The 26,266-nt window shown below is 39.4% G+C and overlaps 1 protein-coding gene across 1 annotated transcript in view; it reads right to left on the reverse strand.

The window, feature by feature from the left end:
- cno (adherens junction formation factor afadin) overlaps positions 1 to 26,266 on the reverse strand; it is a 696,676-nt gene that overhangs the window by 661,015 nt on the left and 9,395 nt on the right. Inside the window, 1 exon segment of the mRNA XM_067122056.1 lies at positions 17,816 to 17,986. Within this exon segment, the coding sequence (XP_066978157.1) occupies positions 17,816 to 17,986 (171 nt within the window).

Below are 26,266 nucleotides of genomic sequence, written 5' to 3' on the forward strand. Positions count from 1 at the left end.
AGTTTGACTGGTCACGCTCACAAAAATTCTCTCGAAAGATCTCTTGCCAGGCCGCAAAATGACGTTTTCATCCTGACCTTTGTCACTTTTGAAAGACGCCCATTTCGTACTATGGAGAAGTTCCGTTTCACAATTTTCCTTCAGATTGGACGCGTTAAGCTTCACCAGATGGATCACTGTCCACATCAGATCAGGGTTTATTGTGTTTCATAACGAACATTTTCAGGACCAATATTTTCATCACCACGCTAAGTTCCACTCTATTTCCACTCGCTGATTATTCTGGCAATCCACAATATCTGAACCACTTCAGAAATGCAAGCTACCACAAAAAGAATCATCAAGCAGAGTTGTTTTCGAAACCCAGACGGAAAGTTACGTCGTCAAGTCCAAAGTCAAAGATTTCGTAGACACCATTTCTGAAGAAGACACTCACAGCTGACGCTGACGTCTGTGACCAGTTAATAATAATCGGATTTACACAAGTTCGAGCTCCCACAAGGCAATCCTCTGCCATGGCAGTCTGTGCATCATAAAATAGTGTATCTCACAGAAATATTTTAGTAGTGGGAAGGGGTAATTTGACTGGGCCCTGAACCACGCAGAATCAAATAACTTCTCAATCAAATCTGGATAACGCGATAGAAGTGGCGACAAAGAACATTACTCAAAACAACAATACAAATTAATAATGGTCATCATTGCCCATGAAGTATTAAAAACAGGCAAATTTCACATTTCAAAGCATTATTCATCTAATGCCGCTAAACTGCTGCCAATCCACTCGGTCTTAAAATGGCCAATGAACTTTTCTATCATTTTACGGCATCCCCCATCTAGAGATGCCATAAGCCTTTCCAGGAGGAGGAGGAGGAGGAGGAGGAGGAGGAGGAGGAGGAGGAGGAGGGGGAGGAGGAGGAGGAGGAGGAGAAGCTCCGAACGAGGCAAGGATCCCCATCAGGCCAGAGTGCATCCCCTATTAAATGTTTACTACTTGGCAGAGATGCGGGATGGAAAAGTGGGTGAGGGAGACGACTGGACGTTAAGTCTGAGGGTACGGGTAGGGCGAGGGCGAGGGCGAGGGGGAAAGGAGTCACATAGTCAAGGTGAACCACTTGTTTACACTCGTCTCACATACCGACACAAGACGACACACACACGCAAACCATCCCCCGTCCAATTCTTCCATGGACCGTCAACATTCTTCACTCTACTTCCTTCAATGCCCTTGCTGCGTCTCGCTCGCCACCACGACGTTCATCATCAAAAACAAAAAGTGTCACTAGCTGAGAAGCAATAAGTTAAAGCCTGTCATGTCTTTTTCACACAGGGTCGTTTATCTATCAAGAACAACTCGAAGCTGCCAGTGCACCAGGACGGCTGTTCTGCAAGCTCTACGAACACTCAAGACTAAATCCATTGAGTCATTCATTTGCAAGCATGCTCCAATGAAGACTTGTCACCTAATAGAATGATAAGCAATGAGGTGAGAACGTCACTGTTGTGTTAATAGTTTCATTGTCTTCTTTCACTGAACGTCACTCAAATGCATATCCATAAAAACACCATATGAACAAAAACGACATTTTGTTACAGGACTTAACCGCGGGGAATCTTCAGCTCAGTAGTTTTTAAGGTGCAAATGACAAGAACCAGTCACCCGCTCCCACTTACCTGCTACAGCATGGAACAACTCCCAGCTCCTGTAGTCTTACCGGATTCACTGACAATTCTCGGCTGTATCCTCATAATTTATGGAAATCTACATAAACATGTCAGTTTAAAAACGACAAACAATATATTCTCAATGAATTTATTTTCCAAAAAGAGAACACCTGGCGGTCAACCTCGAGAGGCTGACAACCAAAACCGAGAAATAAAAAAAAAAAAAAAACACCATGAAACAACACCCAAGCGCACATTCAAAACATTCTTTACGGATCTGATCTAAGTAAATTACATATTCAAACAAAGGACAAACAGAATATTTGCTACAGTGAAAGATGATAATTAGGTGTTGGTAAAATGAGGAGTAAAATTTTCAGTCTGTAGACCTACCAGTTTGTAGAACTAACAGTTCATTAAAGTTTCCTGTCACTTATCTGAAACAATACAACCCGTAGGCTATGTACTGTTTAAGACCCATTATTAACATGTTCTAATGCGGTTTTTAAAACGATTAGACATCTACAGGACCATCATGGAATTATGATTCGTTTACTGTTAAAGTATGTTAATTACAATACAGGCGAAATGGTATTTCAGCAAGCTACGGCATTTCTGAACTTTAAATCTACTTGGGATATGGAAAAGATGCGAAATCTGGTTAGTGTATGACGGTTCCTGGAAATAGATATGAATCCAAAATTGAAGATTGTGTGCTTCAGGCTTGCAAACTCTAACGCACACATACACCCCACGAGAAAGAAAACTTGGGCTGCGAACCACATCCATCTTCGAGTGTCCTCCCTGATTTGAATACGAAAAATATGACTTGACCAATCCTGACAGCCTCCAGTACAGTACCACATATTTCAGGTTGATATTTCTGTCTTGAAGATTTGTACTGAAACGCTTCCTTTACGAAAGACCTTTATGGCAATACTTTCAGTCAGCTAAAAGATAATTCACTGGGCTACATCTTACAATTCGTGTACCTTTACACACATCTTTTAAGATTTAAATTATTACACAAATTTATTACATGGCAGTTCGTGAATTTTTTATTACATGGCCGTTCGTGAATATTTACTAGAAAATCTGCTTTTTACTCTACGTTCGGTGGATTCCGAGTCCACTGGTCAATTAGCTGTCTGTTTGTAATCCTAGCCATCATTCTCACTTTTCTTTAGTGGGCTCCAACAATTCATAGTTAACTTGTCACATAGATTTTTTCATATGGCCAACCATGTACCGGTATTGCTTTCGGTCAAGGCTAATCCAGTCAATGGAATAAATACACTTTTGAATCTCATACACTATATAACGATATGTGTATATATATATATATACATATGTGTGTGTGCGTGTATATATACATACATATAGGCTATATCATATATGACGTTTGTACGCATGTTTAGCTTGATACGAATTTACATATTTCAACAACGTATAAATATAAACTAGGCTGATTTGAATATATACTTGAATGTGCGCAAACGTGCGCACACACACACGCGCACACACACACGCGCACACACACACACACAGAGAGAGAGAGAGAGAGAGAGAGAGAGAGAGAGAGAGAGAGACTCGTTGTTGCTTTCGAGGGGCCAAAAGCTTAAGTGAAGTCACTTTTCTACTTCAGAGGAACAACACCATACCACAAATGATCAATTGTTCTGTCACTTTAACGCCTACCAACTCAGCCATGTGGCCACGCCTAAGTAGAAGCTTCCTCGAACATGTTACACACTTCCATCACCCGTTCACAGAGTTCAGATAAAGTTGCCGAAGATCAAATTCATAAAACTATGTGAATATTTCTATAGACTCCAGAGGCTAAATAAGTGACAGGGCGATCAAGCAGCATGAAATCGGTGCACCCGCGTGAGAGAGAGAGAGAGAGAGAGAGAGAGAGAGAGAGAGAGAGAGAGAGAGCACATGACTCGGACGTTAACTGAAATGAGTCGTTCATTTCTTCAAAAACGATAAATGTAGTCAAGAGGAGCCTGACAGTCCTGAGTGAAGGGCAGAACAGGGCAGGGCAGGGCAGAGCAGAGCAGAACGGGCATCGCCTCACCGAATACGAAAGTGAACTGACTTTGCTACAGCGCCCTCCAACAAGGTCCATGACATGCAATAACAGGACAAAGGGCACGAAAAATCTGCATCCCCTCAGACTTCCGTCAATAAAAGCAAAACCGATAAATGGAAATACTACTGTGAAATACTGCCACCAGCAAAACAGCCTGTCGCATTGAGTATCATCAATACAGCAAATTAAATAGTATCATATAATATATATATATAAATTAAATATATATATATATATATATATATATATATATATATATATATATATATATATATATATAAATTACATATGTCTGGTAAAAGTGACTAGTAGATTCTACATATATATATATATATATATATATATATATATATATATATATATATATATATATATATATATATATATATATATATATATATATATATATATATATATATGAATATAAGAAGGCCCATAAAACACTATTTAAACGTTGAAACCATATATTTCAGGCACTTGCTTCTGTGCCCCTGTTCAGAATGGTAAAAATTTCATCTGTCCATATTCTACCAGTGAACAGGGCACAGAAGCAAGTGCCTGAAATATATGGTTTCAACAATTAAATAGAGTTTTATGGGCCTTCTTATATTCATATTACACTGTAGTATTACAGGAAAAGACATTCATATATATATATATATATATATATATATATATATATATATATATATATATATATATATATATATATATATATATATATATACAGTATATATACAGCACCTCCTTTTAACCTCTCCAAGTACACAGCAGACTCAGTGGGGCAATCATCACTCCCAACAACGAACTACCTAAGCCACAGCAACTATAATACAGTCCAGCGGAGGGACGGTAGTCATACACTTGTTTACATAGGAGACACAATTCCGCCAACCTACACGACGACGATTCACGTAAGATTCCGCGCAGATATCGAAATGCCGAATCCTCATCCTGACGATACCAGTAAGGAAGGGTAAGGAAGGGTAAGGAAAGGGTAAGTGAAGGCAAGGGTGAAGGAAGGGAGCATTTTCAGTCCCAAAGGAGACAGAGAACTAACTTGACTCCTCACCAACATCAACCTCAGCCAAGCAGGTGACCCCACTGCAGATGAACGTCGCTCGGCACACGACATCTGTTGAAACACCTTCTCTTGTGCTTATCTGTCACCATGAAATTCATGTGAACCTCCAGGTCAATACACGACCCATAAACCTTACACCGAAAACGCCTCCTAACCTCCTTCCTCGGCTGTGCTCGACCCCTCCCTTCCAGCAACTCCCTTCCCCACCAGAAGCCAGCCCCAACATAACCCATCCATCCCCCGACAGGCAACCGCCCTCTCCGAACCACCTGCTTCCAACGCGAAGCTAAAGTACACCCCTCCCTCCCTCCCTCCCTCCCTCCCCAGCCCTTCAAGAAGAGAAAGAAGAAGAAGAAGAAAACTCTGCTGGTCTCTACTTCCCGAGCCAACAATAAATAGCCTATACCCGCCCTCCAGCTCCCACCCGACCACAAGCCCTCCTGCTCCTGGTACCGGACAGTCATTCCTAAACATGAATGACCACAAAAGCTACAGCGCCATTCAAATACACTACAGGAGACGACGAAGACCAAGACGAAACGACTATTTCGCCTATTCTGGTCCTTTTCTTACTCGCTACTGAGCTCCCTTGCTAAGAGTAATGATGCTAACCTCCTCTCTTTTTCAATCCATTCGTCTGGTAAATGTTCGTCCTGGGCCATAACCCATACTCCATACCATCGCCCTCAGCTGCTTCAAGCCGCAAAGTATTACGACCATATTTAGAGACGTATTTTTAATGGCCGAGAAGAATGAAAGCAAGGCAGGAGAGGGAAGAAATGAAATGGAGTGCCCCGCGAGGCAGTCAGTCTCTCGCCCCAAGTCTCCCCGTCCATTTAGTTGGCAGCGAAGGAGGGAGAAAGAGCAACCACATGCATAGCCTATATCGCAAAATCATACCTCAACATCATCGACTCCCCAGGTCCTTTTCTCACTCCTCCAGCAAACTCCAACTGAACAGAGGTTTTTCAAGTTTGCTTCCGACAGCCGTGCCGCACATCTTCGCAATTAACAGGGAACAACTCTACATTATGACCCCTCAAAAAAAAAACTGCAAGGCTGTTCACCTGATGGGGCATAACAGAAACGGCGCAAACCTCGAAAGTGAGTGACGTTCAGATAGGAAGACGACGAGTCATTGCCGTTGTTCTCCAGTTTCACAGGATCAATTGCCATACGGACGCAGCCTTACATTCAAGTGGTTTTCTGGACTAAAGGGAGATCCGCTTACAAACATGTCAAACTTCCTTGCGTTGTGCCCTCAGAAATTACATGTAGCGTTCTTTATTATTTTATTTCAACCGGAAACTTATCAATGACGGCGATACGCCTTTTCAGGTGACACACCCTACAATTCGGCGTGCAGCTTCATTGAACATGCCCTAAGGGTAAAAGCATTTCACTGCTATCACTACAACACTGCCATTCACACATCACCTCATTCACCTGTTCTAATCTGCTAGCTAAGAAAGCTTTTTTCCTCTTCAGGCGCTTTCGAAACCTGAAAACTGGTCCCTGGAAATCCTGTTCACCAATAACCCTGCGCATTTTGTGCTGCAAAGTATTCCCGATGAAATGCACATGAAAAAAATCTCATCAAACAGGCTGTTTATTTGTCTCAGCAATCATTTTTCCTTCAGACCTCAAATGAAAACGTCTGGATTTCTAAACAAAAGAAGAAACTCGACCATCGCCATGGATTAAACAAAATCCCCACAAGAGCTTCAGGAAGAAACCAAAGGCTCGAAAGATTCAACAATGACAAGAAGACACAATGGCACAGATGTATAGCCAACAAGTTATCATAGTACATTTAACCAAACACGTCCTTTTGCTTTTAAATTCAGTGATTATAGAAAATCTCATTATTTTCAAAACAGTCTGACAACCGCTTATAAATCAGCACAGCAACGCAACGCGCTCAGCTCACACGGGAACTTTCCATTTTCAATTTTTCCACACTAGAAAGACCACGAGGCTTCTTTCCCGCACGCCTTCCTACCGCCTCTTTTCAGTCACCCATCACCTGTTCACTAGGAAAAACAAATACTCGCTGCACCTTAGAAAGAGGCGCTTGCTTTTCTCCCCGCTTACAATAACGAAGTACACATCAACTTCGTACAATAAACCTCACTACTCGGAATTCAATATCATGCATAAAAGTTTGCTAACTTTAAATCAAGTCAAACTGCAGTTGTAAACAGACACGAAAATACTAAAGACAGAGCTTAACGCTCAGAACCAATCACTATAGCCTATATATATATATATATATATATATATATATATATATATATATATATATATATATATATATATATATATATATATATATATATATATATATATATATCTATATATATATATATCTATATATATATATATATATATATATATATATATATATATATATATATATATATATATATATATATACACACACACATATATATAGTATATAAATAAGTAAATAAGCTCGTGTAATACTCCTTTAAAATTCAATCCTGATTCCGCACCTGTTCTAAACGATGCATATAATCTATGAAGCCAACTTTCACAGAATTCTTTTTGAAATATTTGAGAACGTTTCCATCTTTAGTGGAAATACTGTCTAGATGGGTTGGCGTTCCGGTCAGAAAAGCTTGTGTTCAAATGGATTTCTCTGGATATTGAATAAGAGAAAGGCTTTCCGCTCTCTAACTGCAGTATGTACTAAGCAGTAGAAAAAAGTTTCTTCTGTTATTATTATCAAAGACAATTTACACTCAAGTGCTATTTTCATCCAAGTACTGAGCTGGGCCAACACTCACTGAATCTATTTATACTAAAATCTGCCAGAGCAAAAGTTACCTCATAATGAGCAGAGCCAAGAACAACTCAATAGTCCGTTCAAACAAGTTGTATACCCGGACTGTTACCTTTATAAGACGTTTACTGTACTCCAATACAGAATGGAGCAAACTAAACAACGGAGACTGACAATTTCTTCCTAAAACATACAACAAACCCCAGAACACACAATTTCCACACTGCCGCTTCATCTACTTACAAAGAAAGTTCATCAGCAGTATGTCGACTGTCACCTCCCCCCACCCCGCCCAACCTCTTAAAAAGAAAATAAAACAAGTAAAAAATGCGCCGAAGTTTCTTCGGCGCAATCGAGTTTTCTGTACGGCGTAGATTGCTGTATGAAACTTTCACCCACGGCCCGTGAAACTCCTAGCCGCGACCCATGAAACTCAGCCTGTGTTGTTGGTACTTATAATGGTACCAAAAGTACGATTATGGCTAATTTTAACCTTAAATAAAATAAAAACTACTGAGGCTAGAGGGGTGCAATTTGGTATGTTTGATGATCGGAGGGTGGATGATCAGCATACCAGTTTGCAGCCCTCTAGCCCCAGCAGTTTTTAAGAACTGAGGGCGGACAGAAAAAGTCACAATAGTTTTTTTTTTTACGGAAAGCTAAAAGAAGCGCCATTCAACCGATCAAGCACACACACACTCGCTCTTTGAATGTCGGGGTCCTTCAGTTTCAAAAAATTTCTTTCTCACTTGGCAAACAGTTCTCAGCTCCCGCCCTCCACGCCTCCCCAAATTTCCAATACGTAAGCTACGTTTTTCAACACCCCGTCATCCTCCAATCTCTTCACATAATCAAGCCATTTCAACACAATTATCCATAGTTTCCCCTTCTCACCACATCATTTTCGTATACCAACATTCATAGGAATTGTTTGCAAAAACAAACAATTAATCTTAAGTTTTCATCTACTTTCTTTCATTCACAGTAAACATCCATAATTCACTTCCATAAAGGAGACAAGAGACTTGGTTTAAAAATCCCTTCATTAACATACAAGTTCTCTTTCAGTCCTTCTGCATGGGCCTGTCATCTTCCTTGCTTCATCTATTCTGTGACTAACCATTCCTCTCATCCTATCTACCATCATATACGTGAAATGAAGTTTTGTACTAATCAACGACTTCCAATTTCTTATACCCATACAAAATTACCTGTCCCTATTTTACTGGGTTCCACCAGACAAAAATATTATTTCTTTATTTCCTTTTTCAACATTCCCTGCTTACAAACGGCTTCAACTTAAATGGGAAACTGATTATAACGTATGTATGTACGTATGTGTCTGAGTGTTCAAGATAATTAACTTCCTTAAAAAACGTTAGTCTCAAAAAAGAAATAAGACAATTCAAACTGAAGTCTCGTTTTGTTCAACTAAATCAGATATCACAAATTTTAAGAACAGACGAACCTAATTTCTATTCCACCGAAAGCCGACACATTCATTAACTTAGAAGTGAGAGACAGAGTCATTTTGCAACCCAGCCAACATACAGGAAAACAAAAAGTAAGGACATCGCGCCTCCATATAAACTCGAGGCTTTCCGTAAAGGCATGTCTGCCCACTCGTAACACCTGCGGGAGGTCCTTAGATTGTGAGTACTGAATTCCTTAGATGTTCACTGGTTGAAATCAAGGGGAATCACCGAAAGGACCAAGTTATTGGGCAAACGTGATCCTCTTTTGTTGGGACGCAGTAACCATGGGAACCAGAGGCCGCCGCCCGCCGCCCTCCTCATCGGGGGGAGCCCTTACATTCTCAGTACCGTACTCTTCTCTCACGACAGTAACAGCTTTGTTTACTTACAACTTATCCTATATGAACACATCTAACAGGTCATCGTGAAGGCGGTAACAGCAAATATATATATATATATATATATATATATATATATATATATATATATATATATATATATATATATATATATATATATATATATATATATATATATACATGCTTATACTTACCATCTTTAGACATTGTTATCAGATATGAAAAATAAGTATAAATTCAATGCACACAGAAAAACAACAGATGGTCTGACTTACATGCGATACATTTCTGGACATCATAAAAGAAACCCTCTGTTCTCTTCAGTGCTTCTGGGAGCAAACGTGTTGTGAGTCCTGAGTTCGGGAGAACGAACTACAGAACATAGGCAAAGTATATAAGTAGGGACTTGTATAATTCAGCTTATTTTTTGGATATCTACTACATGAAAGCTGTGAATTAATTTTTACAATAAAAGTGATAGGAAGCCAGAATCACCTACAAACACCCTCTGGGTGACTGATTTATCAGCTTTGAGTCAATCGAATCAATGTTTGAAATATTCAGTGTGAATGCAAACTTTCCACACAATAAAACTGTAACAAATAACCTTCTCATAAGAAAGCGTTCCCCTTGAATAACAACACTGCTTATATAACCCTTGTACGAATGATGATTCATTTTATTTGGGCCAAACGATTAAGGAATTAACTGCGCCAGAATAAACGAATATAAATAATCAGCTACCAGTGGCCAAAAGAATAGTACTCTTTTGTGCATTTAAGTGAAAAATCTCTTATAATATCTTAGCCCCACTGCAGTAAAATAAAAAGACGTCAAAATATTGCTTCCGGAACCCATTAATAAAGCTAAAAAATAGAAGTAACAAATTTAAACCCACGTCCTTGCACTCTCGACCAAGTTTTGCACAAGACGTTAACAGCAGATGTAGAAGAGAGAACAGAGACTCCCAGCATTCCCTGTCAATGTCCTTTGCCTTTCCCTGGGTTATCCAGTTACCTGAGTTAATCCTTGACACCTGGAGACCTCCAAAAGTAATGAATGACTCTGTGTGCATTGAATGGTTATGCAACATTTTCATCTTCCGTGTTGTTGGTAAACGTGTCTTCTTTGTGATCTTTTCCACTGTACGTACTTTGTGAAAAAAAACTAAAAAGAAGAGAAAGATCTTGCACTCCGTTGTTTCAATTTACTAGTGGATACATACTCTGTGATAAATTATATATATATATATATATATATATATATATATATATATATATATATATATATATATATATATATTAATATGGCAGAGAGTGTGGGTTGATATCGATTCTAATTACAAATACCTGAGTTCGCCAGTGATTTGTAGGCGGGAGTCGATAACAACTTATACCTCACTTGATGGCCGTGTGGTTTAATGCGCATCACTGGAGTTCTGAATTCTTGCCTTCCGTGGTTCGAGCCCACGAGACGAAGAACTTATTATCAACTGAAAATTCCCCTTCAGGTAACATATATATGAAAATATATTATTTCCGAGGTAGAGCGCACTGGATATTAAAGGACGTTTGTAGCTCAATGTTTGTTTATGAATCACAGTGATGTGATAAAATTCATTCATATATATATATATATATATATATATATATATATATATATATATATATATATATATATATATATATACAGTATACAACTGTATATAATAATGGATGTATGTATGTGTGTATGGGTATGTATGTACTGTACGTGTGTGTATTTATGTGTATGTGTGTGTTCCACATACACTCTGAAACGCATTGAGCAATTTCAACCAAACTTGGTATACATATGACTTACTATCTCGAAAAGAACACTGTGGGGGTACGACATCACTAGCACCAAAGGGCACCAAAGTGGGTGGGTGTGGAAGGGCTTCCCTGGAAGGGGGCTGGTTCTGCCAGTGAAACGGGGGTGGTTATTCCGGTAGACTTAGCAACTTTACGAATTTACCATACCTAATTTCGGTATACATATGACTTACTATCTGAAAAAGAATACTGTGGGGGTAAGACATCAATGACACCAAAGGGGGTGGGGGTTGGGAAGGGGGTGGCAGAGAGAGAGAGAGAGAGAGAGAGAGAGAGAGAGAGAGAGAGAGAGAGAGAGAGAGAGAGAGGGGGTGTTCGGGAGAAGAAAGAGGGAAAGAGACAGGGAGTGTTACAGAGAGAGAGGGGGAGAGAGTGAGAGAAAGAAAGATGGAAAGAAGAGAGAGAGAGAGAGAGAGAGAGAGAGAGAGAGAGAGAGAGAGAGAGAGAGAGAGATTGCTTATCGTTCAGAGTTTACCGGACAGAGCCGGGTTGTCAGTTAGATATATATATATATATATATATATATATATATATATATATATATATATATATATATATATATATATATATATATATATATATACAATATAGTGTGTGTATATACAGTAGTGTGTGTGTTTGTGTGTGTTTATGCTGCAAACCAACAACCATATATTCTATGAAAAGAATGACTTCAAGTCAAAATCGGACATTCGTTAAAACAGAAATTACGAAACATATCGATTGTCCACTGTCCATCCGAGGGCAGCTACCACTAACTGTACAAATCGCGCATACTTTGACATTCCAGTATTATCGTACTGTCTCTTATTTATTAAGCTTTTATTTGGCACAAGAAAGTTTTTACTAGTAATAAAATTCAAGGGTCAGTATATGGCGACAAAAATAGGACCTGTCACCATATACCGAAATGAGCTTCATTGGCCAATCCAAGAGCGCCTCCCTCTGAGACTGACAATGGACATCTAGGAAAAAACTACCAATTGTTTAAAAACGACGTCATTTCAATAGACTATGCAATAACACAATATTTGTCCTAATGGATTTTAATACAAATGCTAAGTTTATCTTTCTAGTTTCCCCACAAACATTTTTATATTTGAAAACTGTATATCCCTAGAACAAATGCCCGGTCTATGTTTTATTACAGACTTATTTCCCTGGCTTTTACAGTTTCCGATATGAAGTGATAATGAAACACAAGAGTTTAAATTAAATTAACCTTTGAAATGAAAACAGCTTTCTTTGAAAGCCTTCCTTCGTTCAGCTACGTTTACTTTTTCAACGCACAGCCTCCTCCTGTTTCAGATCAACTCTTTTGTAGTGTTCGTCAAATGTATGAGGATTCACACATCGCATCTGCAATATGAGGTTTCCCTTATGAGTCATCTCATTTGCTATATTCTGAAACTGAGATTTACAAACTTGATCTTACAAGTAACTGAGAGCTACAGTAACCAAAAATACAACATATCCTCAGAGGCATCATGTGATATTAATACTCAATAATAACTGTCCTAGGGTAATGATGCAATAAAAAAGTGTAGTCTGTACTGGATTATCGATATGCAACATTAATGTGGAGTAATTTATTCCATCCAAAGACTAATCTTCTTGAACGTACTCATTCTCTCCTACTATGGCCTTTTCAACTGCACGACTAAACAAAAATGAGAATAATAATAGCCTGCAATGGATATACAGTATGTGAGTAAGCATCCCCGTACAGCCTACTACTGTACAACGGAAGACATTGGATGTCGAGAAAGGAGGCCTTGAAAGCTATGATACCGACAGCCAACAAGCTTCATTAATATACGAACAACACTTTTTTTGATACTGTGGTGAAGACTCACAATCAAATCCAAAAACGTGAAGTACAAGAGAGGCCAGGGGAGCTCCTCCAAGCTCTACCGTGTCTGACTTGTAGGTTTCTCCCTTCCAGAATGCCGCTGATGCGGCTCATCTAAGTACGATGAGGAACTGGAATATTATTGCAGGGTAAACAAAGATGTGGATGTGAATCGAACCTTTCCTGAACACACGCTCCGATTTTGCGGGAAATAAAATGTTGACCACCCCATTTTACCCCAAAGACCAGTCTCCAGTTCTATAGAACCCATTACTACTGGTTTCGCTGACAGTCATTGTCATACAACGATGAGCCACTGTCTAAAAAGAAAAGTCTTTTAGCATAAACCATACCTTCATGTGACCGCTTGAAGTGCGTAATTCCCAAGGCATTCTGACCTATACATTCCTTCACTTTCCAATTGTAGCTTGTGATTTAATACCCATTCTCTCGAGAATAGTCGTGTTCTTTATCCACATCAGTGCATTTTAATATGGGCAAGATCCCAACGCTTCTTACGATGGTTTATCGACTTACTCGACATGCAGGTAGGCTATGCATAGAAACCAAACGTTACAATTTTACACACACACAAACACACAAAAGGACCAAAGGGACGTTGCACACTTTAGTAATGCTTTCTTCAGTATATACACCACGTGACGTGAGAGAGCACTACCGGCACCACCTCCCCCCGGCCCCCCAACGTTCACCATCAAAGGAGACGAGCTGCTTCAATGGTCAGTGGTTCAAATCCTTAAAAAAGGAATTATCGTTAGCATCTGTTTTCAGGCGATACTACCTGCTTATAATGTGCACATTATCTCCAGCCCACTTGGGAGGAACAAATCTGTCCACTCATTGCTGGTGTGGCCGGTTGGGTGAATCCATAGTTATTGACGCAGTGACACCTGAGATTCCATTCCCATGCACTTGCATATCTACTGTACTGTACAGTTCTTCCACTCCTTTTACGTCACCTGTAGCTGAATGGACTAAACGTCCCTACTGCTTCTGAGGGCGGCAGTTCGAAATAATATACATACATGAATAGTATTTATACACATACACATACACATACATACACATACACATACACACACACACACACACATATATATAGATAGAGAGAGAGAGAGAGAGAGAGAGAGAGAGAGAGAGAGAGAGAGAGAGAGAGAGAGAATTCCCGAGGTCGGCAGAGCATCAAATGAGGATGACCACAGTTACACCTAATGAATGCACGATCATACTCTCAGGTGTCAGGCCAGAACAGCCGACACCGTGTTTCCTGCACAAGAACACCTCGACACACGCGATTATCTATCGTATTCAGGAAGCGAAAGGCCTGGCAAAGAAAACAGAAAGTTGGAAAGACAAAAATGAACTTCGTGAAACCACATATCTTGGACGAAAGCGATACTTTGAACAAGGACCTACTTGCATAACGGCCAAGGAATGAAAATTTTGCCCTGACAGCATTCAGGAGACTAAAACCAAACACTGACAGACTTGTAAATAACAACGAAAGCTACAGCTTTAAAGCTAAACATCAAGATACAAGAGGCAGTTCATGCAGTCTTTCAAATAACACACAGGATTGCCTTCAACTTCTTCAACTTCCAAATAAATGCACACCGCCAGATAGATTCAATTCCTCTGGGATATCTGCAAATTAGTAGATACATAAGCTTTTTAGGGGTAAATAAAAATGTCGGCAAATCACATCTTCAGAATTACTCAAGACTCCGTGTGACTCTCATTCTCACAAAATCCCAAGTCAATACCAGCACACAGAGTAGGCTACACGGCGTACTTCCATCATGGCCGCTCGAACATCCACGAAGCATTATTACACACCTTCAAAAAGGTTACATATTAAGTTCTACAAGAAATTGGCCCATAGTCTAAATGATTTCCATGGCACAAATTCGTAAACTTAAACCCAATTTTTATTTTGTTCAAAGTATACAACCAGCCTTGTCCCAAACAACTCTGTTCGACCGTTCTTGAGATATGCAAGAACAGACGCAAATACGCAGAGGAGATTCAATATGACCCCATTCCCACTTCAATGTCGACGGTAACAAGGATCACGCAGGACCTTCTTCACTTACTTGACTTCACTTCTAAACACACAAACACAGCGAGAGGCAAAGACGTCTCACTTGTATTGACTGCAGCTGATTTCGGTCCATTTCTCTGTGTTCATCTTGATTAGAAAAGTTAGCGCTGACAGAGCGACCAAATTTGTACGGTATAATCGTAAATGCCAATACAATGAGCATCTCAACGGGTATAAAGCATGTACCAACTGAAAGCACGGCTACAGAATAATCCTATCAAAACTACCTGATACAAGAAGAACGGTTGCTGAACTACAATTTATTGTTGGCTTCAAGACCATCTTACGTACAACTGTCTGTCAATTTTAGTTCATTAGATTCTTGAATATGTTCGCCGTGTCATGGTTTTTTTTATTACATGTCATCAGTTTGTTTTTTAATGTTTATTGCTTCAAATCTTTTCCCTAAAAACTTACTGAATAGTCCGTATACATCAAAACAAATTCTTGACATCCTGTTCCTGCTTCAAAAAGGCAAACAATGAAAACTCACTCAAAATGGGCATGGCCCATTCACAAGGAGATTCGTCCAGTATAATTTATATGCCTGTCTGCCTTTTTGAATAACCTATGCAACTTCCTCTGTAATGTCGTAGTCCATTATAAAAGCAGTTGCTATGGTACCAACATTAAATGTATTTTTGTTGAGATATACCCTTATAACCGCTACATTTTTTTGTGGCTACTGTATTCTGATTTGGTATATAAAGTTTTTTATTAATTCCTACTCCAGGGTTTCTCAGTGCCTCTACTTCCTCCACACTTGCAGTACGGTATTCAATTGCACTCTTCAATATACGGATCTTTTTTCATCTCTTCAGCCCCTCAACATATTGTACATTCAGCTTTATCGTTCGCTTTGACTTTTCTGTCCAAACGCTCCACTATGGTCTTGATTTCTGATGGGAAATTTTCACCATGGTCTGCCACCTTGTAAAACTAGGCTTCATCTACAAATTATTTTCTTCTATATGAATCCGCGATCATTCCAAACTGTATATAATGTACTCGATGCTGCAGATTTCAAATACATCTTTTACATTTTATCCGCAGATAACGCACCTTCCCACCTAATTTTCAACACTACTAGTCACACAAAACAAATGCAGTGCATTTCATACGAGCCTCATCATTTCCAAATCTTGTATCAAAAGCTGCATCTAAAACTGTAGTTAGGATCACTAGTCTTACTATGCTGCTACACAATCACCTTAAGCCTGCCTTCAAGACTTTATACAAAAACACCATAACCATGGTTCAGTTCAGTTGAGTGATTTTAGTTTTCTGTAGGAGAAAACTACTGAGAAGGCTATTTGACTGTCCGTTCGCACTTTTCTGTCCGCCCTCACATCTTAAAAACTACTGATGTTCGAGGGCTGCAAATTGGTATGTTGATCTTCCACCCTCTAATCATCAAACATACCAAATTGCAGCCCTCTAGCCCCAGTAGTTTTATTCTATTTAAGGTTAAAGTTAGCCATGATCGTGCGTCTGGGACCGCTATAAGGACCAACAAAACATGCCACCACCGGGCCGTGGCTGGGAATTTCATGGGCCGTGGCTGAGAGTTACATACAGCATTATACGCTGTACAGAAAACTCGACTGTGCCGAAGAAACTTCGACGCATTTTTTGCTTGTTTGTTCTCGAGCTTGACAGATATCCGGTAAAACATTTGATCTTTTCGGATGTTCTAGAATTTTCTGAATCATTGATTCCAGTTATTAACGATAAAATGACAAGTTTAAGATTAGTCTACGAGGTCACCGTGAACATTTATTTATCTCTGATGCTCTTAAAAGATTAGCTGTTAATGTCAAATCTCTTGTCCCGGACGACTGCGAGAGACGGAAGAGAAAAGGTTTTTGACCTCGGTGGACCTGCACTCTGGTTTTATAGTTGAGCTGTATTGGGTGACTTCTTCATCCTCTTTTCAGTCGAATGAGGCTGCTTTTCAAAGGAACTTATATACCGCTTGTATTTTTCCCATTAGGATAACTTACAAACATAAACCACGAAACGGAGTACGCTATAGGTAGTTTTAATCCTTTTCCCATTGTAATGTCATCAATATTTGTAAGAACCACATCAAGACACCCGGGGAAAACATTTCGAGCATTTGCCGGAACTTATCCAGCACTCCAATAAAAGCAACAATCAATGTGGTGTCGTATATTCGAAGAAAATCCTCACCGTCACAGACGGTCCATTTCATTGAGTGGCTCGACGCAACGGCACGAAGCCAGCGAGCAGCCTACAAAAACCGTTCCCCGCAACCACCACGACCACTCGCTCCAGTCAGCCACTGTTAGCAGTGACACACCGTAAGCAGATAGCGAGCAAGGCTCACGGAAAACCCTATTCGACAAAATAGACGACAGGAGTCCATATCAAAATACTCAGATTACGGCAAGGAACATTGATAGCAGCCCCATACTCCTAACTAGGCAATTAACAAAACAAAAAAGAAATTCAAACGGAAAAAAAAGGTAAAGGTGACTTACCTCATTGGGCTCCGAGATTTCAAAGAGGTCCAATCGGTTCGCATTCCACTGCTGAATAATGTGACGTAGGTTTTCCCTTTCCTGCATCCGCCGAACGCTCATCCCGCTTCCTCCTCCTCCTCCTCCCCCTCCTCCTCCTCCACTACCTCCGCCTCCCCCATCCTCGCCCATCTGCGGAACGAACAAAGAGACTTGTCATTTATTTAGTAAAAATAAGTTGCAAGTCAGTCACACAAACATAAACACACACACATATACAGTATATATATATATATATATATATATATATATATATATATATATATATATATATATATATATATATATATATATATATATATATATATATATATATATATATATATATATATATATATTAGGAACAGTGAAAAGGCCATAACTTCCTGAAAAAATCTTCCAAGGAGTCGAATAATGGTGTAGGCTAAATGTTTTAACAGGTGTAATCCTTAAAAATAAGTGTGACCACCATGCAAGTCGAATCGAAGCATGGTAAGAACTGTCCCACATTTTCTTCTATTGGGTACAGTAAAACACTGAAGTGTCCCAAGTCCCAAAAATGGAAGGTTGGGCCAAGAATGCACAACTTCGCAGACCTGACACAGCTCCCAAAAGAAGCGTAGATTGACAATTCCCATCAAGGTACATGACTCATGAGACACACTCGACCTACACGTGGACATAGCAAACTGGTTCGCCAGACGGTATATCCAATATCTCGGCCTCGGTATATAATGAAAGTCAGCTAAAACAGTAATGACAATGGTGATACATATCCATTGTTTCATAAAGCCAATTAAAGTGTATAATTTGATACATCTCGACAACCAGTCCATTAAATTTGCCGTACCTAATGATCGTCGGCGACGAAAATGACTTGCACTGCAGGAACAAAACTGAAAAATCTATGCAAGATCCAAAAGTAGAGTGAACTATATAATACCATTAATAATGAAAGGGTATTTGTCACTTCAACACACCTTCCGGAACTAGCCTAGACGATGTTATGTGACGAGATGGCATCAACGCCCCCTGCTTCGACTGTCGACACATGAGAGGGTCTTGACCCATTCCCATGTATAACAAAATGGGAGTGGAGGATTTACATTTGATCCTCAGAGAATTATACCTCACTGTAGCCTTGTGCTCTTGTTGACGCATTCCTGAATGGAATGTCGGCGTACGCCCATCCATACACAATTGAGCAGGACGAAAATGTAAAACAGACGGTGGACGTTGCGTGGGTAACTAACTACAAAAACAACCATCCAATATTATTTATGAAAGAATGTCAAAGTGACACACCCGCCAAATGCAAGGTTATGTCGATATACGCACAACTCGCGAGAATCTGAGTCAAATTGTTTGTTGAACTTTCCGCCTCTTCAAGATTACCTCCACGGAACCTGGACAATGCACTTCGCGTGCTTTGCTCTCGTGTAATGAGGGTAATTCTGACAAACATTCGTCATTTCTTTGGTCTTCGGTTTGCTAAAATCACGCGCTCTTTCTGCACAATAAATCATTCATTTTACCGGTAAAATCCAAGTCGGTGAAATCAGCCCCCTCTTCACCGCCCATTACGCTCAAGGCCAAAAGAAAGCTCGAACAAGTTAAGAAAATGAAATAATTATTATCTGTAAACAATGACGATAATCATGTCCCCGCCAACATTGTTTATTAAAAAAACCTTGAAATGGCTTTTTTCCTCGTTCCTTTCTATCTCATCCAAAACAGCCTGCCGTGATGTATGGTTATTCGCGCGCCGTATTCTGAAAGGGTACCTATCAATGAATCTGAAAGTCAGTCGTTTTAGGCTACAATCATTCCCTTCCTTCCTCGTCCAGCAATTTTATTCACCTGATTAATCCGTCAAACTTTGTACATTCCTCAAAATTTATCACTCATCTGTGATATTCGACAGCTGTTGATAGACAGACAGATTAGAGAATGTAGAAGAAAGGTCCAGCGCTGGGACCTGTGAGGTCATTCAGCGCTGAAACGGAAACAGAGTAGAAAGGCGTGAAAGATGCAACAGGAGGAAAACCTCGCTGTTGCACTTCGAATCAATTGTTAGGAGAGGGTGGAAAGAAAGATGGAAACAAGAATGAACGGAGGTACCGTAAAAGGAATGAAAGGGGTTGCAACTAGGGGCCTACAGTGCACCTCATACTACCCCCTACGGAGGACATTTGTTGACGTTTGAAGTACTTCACAGTCGAAAGTAAAAACTCAAGCGAGTTTCATCTCCAAATTGAAGTTGATAAGTCATCCGAGATTTCCGCGTCTCTGCTTCTGGAGGCTATTGTGTGACTGCGCTCATTCTTCCTAAGCAAGTAATCTGCTAAGGTTCATATAATTTTGATCATTTTCACGAATTTGCCTGCAAATAATATTGGCGAGTATTTTCTTTGATAAGTTAATTCCTATATGGGAAACAGGGATAGGCTAGTGCCAAAGGCTGCTGAGGAACAAGGGGATAGGCTAGAGGGAAGGGGTCACTAACAATTTCGTGACATCAGACACACAAACTTTCCTAAGCTAAGCATGAAAGGCGATCACTCAGCTATCGACAGCACCTGGTCTTTTCATCCCTCACGAGAGGACCTCAAATGCAATCCTGTTCTTATTTATCTATTTTGTCTAGCTCGGCTAATTTTCCGCTTCTCCGAACTTTACCAAACCTGCACTTGGATTCCATAACTATGTTTTTCTACTTCTCCTGGCGATCTTGGACCCTTTATTCTAAGGGGTCGCCTTCAAGCATAAAATTCTTATCCGGTCGCGCTACACTCTCCCAAGATGTGCTCTTCATCAACGAGCCCTTCTCCTCTTCCTCTTCAGATGACCTCCTTCAAGTCCCTCCAGAGCTACTTACACAAAAAAGATGGTCATTTCACCCACCGTCTACCGTAGCGATTTCCTACTTTCCCCTTCTCTTCTTCACACTCCTCCTCCTCCTCCTCCTCCGGGTGTTCTAACGCCTTCAGCACCGACTCGCGCCTTCGTCTCAATATCCCCATTCCTTGTGTATACATTTCTCATGGTTCTTAGCCTTTCGCCCTCCAGCAGTTTCGGCACCTTGGGTAAACGTTTTCTTTTCACACTCTTCAGAAGTTCGATATCTAAAGAAATGTAATGATATATTTTTTTATTTCTATTATATTCAAACTTTGAGAGGTTCTTTGTATGACAGGACTCGATTCCTGCGTCCTAATCACTGATCTTGAATTCCATGCTTTTCTCTATATTTCCGACTAATATGTCGCATAACCTTCAGCTCTTTCAGATCAAATTCATATATTTTTATCAAATTCATTAGAAGAAAATGGTCGTACATTAACAGGACATATTAAAAAAAGCATGAAGGTATTTTGTGGCAAAGCCCAAATGAAACATCCCCATTTATTTATAGCAAATCAGTCGTATATTGCCAGATGATAGACAATAAAAATCTTGAGCTCTTCTGGGACAAAGATCAGGCAGGACTACGTCCGTTTTGTCTGCGATTGGTTTAAATATGTGAGAATCAGACTGTCGTTGGGTCTATAAGGTCATTTTTCTAAAACCTCCTTTCACACAGTTCTCATAAGTGTCTTCGACGCTCTCATCCATTCACAATTGGGCAGGATGTGTATATTTGGGACAAAATTAGATATACCAGTTCAAACTCGATACAATCAAGTCAGTTTACTTTTTTTATCATAGAAAAGACTACTGTAAATGAAGAAACAGTTTTTACGAACATCATATATATCGCATATATTTCATATGGTCCCTCTTAATATCGGTATTTTTCTTCTGTTCTTTATTGACAGAATAACAGCAAAAATTAAGCATGATTTTTAACTAATCAAATAAAATTATACGTTACAGAATATATATATATATATATATATATATATATATATATATATATATATATATATATATATATATATATATGTGTGTGTGTGTGTGTGTGTGTGTGTGTGTGTGTGTGTGTGTGTGTGTGTGTGTGTGTGTGTGTGTGTTTTTTCCATCGATTAGCTTATCTCTAGTACCAAATATAATTTTATATTTCATTATGTTATTGCTAGAATAGTGAAGTTTGAATATTCATCGTCACATCGGTAATCTATCAACTACAAATTCTGGGCTTCATCTGGCAAATCCTTCTTGATAGGCTCTGTGCTTCTTTTGTCCTCAGTGAACTGATCACTGGATCAGAACAAAGAAGACGTCTCATCAAGCCTTCATTTGTATTTTTCTTTGATAGTTTTCTTGAGAATGATTCTCTAATTTCATTTAACTTCCTGTTCCTTGCTTCCTGGGCTTTTTCTGATAACATTCCGACAGGTAGATCGAAATGGCGTATGGCAGATGCTCCCTGAACAAGAACATGACGCAAGACTATGCGGCATGTAATATGGCCAACTCTACAGTATCTACATTAAACTTTGCTGTTTCCATGCAAAACCTCTCAAATAGGTCAGGATCAGCATCAAGTCTGAGTCTATTCCAAGAATTTCAGAAGCAATTTCATAATATCTGAAAAATCCGTGCGCTAGGGCTACTGCCGTCATTAGCTGTCTCATATCTGCAAGGCTTGGCCACCTCAGTAGGCTAATTAGGTAATCCAGTTTTATCTCTGAGTTGTTGCTGGATGATTTTCTTTCGATCTTGTAATGCTTCCTGTTCTTCTCTGGTCCTTGCTTTCCACTCTTCTCTTGGAATTTTGTAAGAAATGTGCAGGCAGCATTCCATGCATCTAATCCAGGCACGAAGGATTGAAATCATAAACTGTAGACCCTCTGATGGCAATGGACGATTGAAAACTTCATCTGTCGTTCATCTGCTTGGGTACTGCATTGCATGGACTTTAGAGTAGTGATCTGAGACAGTGCCTACTGATAAAGTGTAGCAACTTTACCATCAATCATTGTCAGCTGATGACTGTAGGGTGCAAAGCGTTACAACTTGAATCAACATAGTTTTCTTCGTCCTTGATAACTTCTTTGCTGTCTTTAACATATTTGAACCTTACAGGTTGACAACATAATGTTGAAGAAGGCTTAGGATTCCTCCAAATGATTACTACTTGTGTTGGGTGTCATAACCAACAAGTCATGAAAAGACCATTTTCCGCAACAGGGTCATTTTCTTTTAACTCTGAATGAGGTTGTTTTTATAAAGACTTCGACCAGTTGTTCCATCAAGCCCTACTTTACAGTTATAGCCTATACAGAGTTATTCAAGAGAAAATTTTATTCTTTATAAACGTACTGTCTTTCTTTTAAAATCCTTTGGATAGTATGATCCAAAGTCTTAGAGGTTGATCTCAGCTGAAAATGTAGAAGTTTGCCATTCTCTAACTGGAGAAGGGAAACATTCATCTTTGGCTTACCGAGTATGATTACAGTGTTAAGATGGGTACAAGTTAATTCCTTTTCCTTGTGACTTAGTTCTTAATGTAGATTAAGACGACTTGGGGGAATAAGTTGCAGCTGAATCGAAGTTGTCTGTGCTTGCACTCGAAATATTGCCAAGTACTTTGGCACATTTGCAATGGCCTCCCCTTTTTAAACAGTAGCAGCTGCAAAATAAAGTCTACAAGGTGACAAAGTTGTAAGATCAACTGTTTTTCTTAGTTTTGTTTTCAATGAAGCATCTTCAGATCTTCTGGTGTGGGTCTGTCAGTCCTTTTGAGTAGCAATCTCGTTGAACAGTTGCTTGGAGACAACCACAGTAGGCTATTTGACAAGGAACCTACTTCTTTTTCGATGCACGCAACTGGTGCCCACTTGGCTTTCACCTGTTTAAGGAAATTTGCAGCAATTTCATATGCAGTGTCAAAAGGCAATTCCTTTTCATTCGTTTTCTCATTAAGATATTTGTTAGCTTTTTGGTCACTACGACTACCAAGTTCACTGTTCTCAACTCCATATCATAGATAATTAAAAGAATTTCGATTGGTTATAGCCATTATTTCTTCGTTAGTTTCCTAGAAAACATGAAAACAACATATGTGTTTGTATGCTCATACAAAATGGATAACAGCTTTTCATGATAGCTGATGTCCTGAGTCTACAGTGCTGCTGCTGAGCGCTGAAGACGGAATTTATATCTCGACAGAATGATGCTGAGTACTCCCGAGCACCATCATTTCATCGTGTGCTCTGGTGTGCAAAAATTTCTGCTCATATCAAAACAAAAAATTTATATATACTAACACGTTAAGTAAGCCAAACCTAAAATAATATCTTTAAAGAATGATGGTTACGTATATTTATCCAATAGATATCGTATTTAGATTTTTAATCAAGTTCCCAAACCTATCTGATTTTCACTATCTGCATCCTACTTTCTATGGAAGCACAAATGCTACTGAAAAAAGAAACCGGAGCATGTTATGTGGGAAATGAAGTGTAGCCTATACGTCAAGACAATGAACGCTTGTTTTCAGCGTGATCTACCGACCAACTAATATATATATAGGCTATACTAAGTAGTTACAATGAAGAACTAGGCTATCTGGTAATACAAAGGCAGTGTGAAAAAACTGAACTTCAAAACTTTAATTTTTTGACTGTTGTCCATCCTTTGACTCACTGTGCCACTGTGTGACACTTAACAATATTTCCACAAAAATTAAAACGAATTATTCTCTATGGATAGTGTCCCAGAACTGAACCTTAAGCAGCTACGGTACCGTTCATCTGCAAGCCAAAAGACCTTCATCCCTCCCTCCCTCCAATAGTCACGCATTCAGTTTCAAATATACAATATATAGCTTTCAAAAAAGTCACCACCTCAAAATTTCTTCTTGGGATACAATCTGTCATCACTTACTTGGAATGGCAAATATGTTTTAACAGATTACCGTAGCTCTCTATGCTGACACGGTTAGATTCGCAACAACAAAAAATGTAATATTCTGCACCACAATGAAATTTCATACTTGCCTAATCCTTAAAGGATTATTCTCCTAGAGGTTTTTGTGTCTTGAATTAAAATTTATTATCTTATAAAATGTCAATTGGCAACTGTTACACGAAATGTAATCGGAAATGCGTATAAATCAGTTTTTGTCATCTACGACAAAGTTTAATAACTTTATACCGATCTCGCGGAAACAGAGTATAAGCACATGAAAATTTAAAACGTGGATCCCAGTACAATATTGTTTGTTGACAGTTCTAGGAAGTAGGCTACAGATCATGAATAGGCTATCGATATATAATACGTCTATAGCAGTCCACTAACATTCAACTCAGTCAGACCTTTCAGAATATTAATCCACCAAATTGTTGTGACGGCAGGAATAAAAAAATGGTGCAGTTTCTGAATGAATAAGAAATGAGATTCCATAAGCCTAATGAAGAATAAATGGTATCTGCGTCCATGGATGAGGTCACGTTTTTGCCAGCGTGTGTTAACAAAAGGCCTTGGAGAAGGGACAACAGATCTGGAGGTTACTGATCTTTTAGATTAAGCCAGCCTTGTGCTGGCACGGGCTCTTGCTCTTGGGCAGCCCGCACTAGATTTGGATGGACACGGAAGACCCCTTTTTCTTAGACCTTACACCGACACCCCCGTACAGGTACCGTATCAAAAAGATGCTTTTGATATGAACAAAACTATACTATATTTATTTATTTCAGTTTATCCTTTGCACATACATCCCAGCAAACCAACATCTTACATTCTGTAACCAAATACTACCAATAAAATCAATACTTACGAATACAATGCATTCATTAGTACCTGTAAATTCTAATCAGAGCAGAGACGTCTTCCCAGATGCCCTGTTACATCCAGACATTTTCCGGGGAGCCTCATTCAAAATACTGTACACGCTACGGAGCAATTAGTCATGGCGTAAGAATGCAGTCAAGATCAAAGTCTGTCCTTCGGTGGTGGACTCACCGTCACTTTCCTGGAAGAACCGACCCAACGACCAACTCACGCTCGAGGCAACTTGGGAACAACCCCCCACCCCACCATCTCTCTCTCTCTCTCTCTCTCTCTCTCTCTCTCTCTCTCTCTCTCTCTCTCTCGTACCCAGGTCATGTACCCAGATCATTTAATCTGATGCCAGCAAAAGTAGAACGTCAGACACGATATCCTTTGCAAGTGCACCGACAGACTACCAACGTTAAGGCACTCCTAAGAACTGAAGTTATTTGAACCTCGTTATTTGAGGCAGCCAAACAAATCTCAAACTGCTACTTCAGAGTGATCCATTTCTGCCGATTTCCTTCATTTACTTATCACATGATGGCTTGCAATAATAACCTGTTTTATTTTTAATGTTTACGAACTTATTCCACCGACACACCAATAACATGATGAAGGTCACAATCATTAGTTATTCACAATAAAATTGTAATGTTTATTGAGGCCAGGTTCAGTGGGCATTTATAGAGATGAAGGAAGAAGTGAAAGTGACGC

This window comes from Macrobrachium rosenbergii, chromosome 2 (genome assembly GCF_040412425.1).
Source record: "Macrobrachium rosenbergii isolate ZJJX-2024 chromosome 2, ASM4041242v1, whole genome shotgun sequence".
NCBI classification, from domain to species: domain Eukaryota; kingdom Metazoa; phylum Arthropoda; class Malacostraca; order Decapoda; family Palaemonidae; genus Macrobrachium; species Macrobrachium rosenbergii.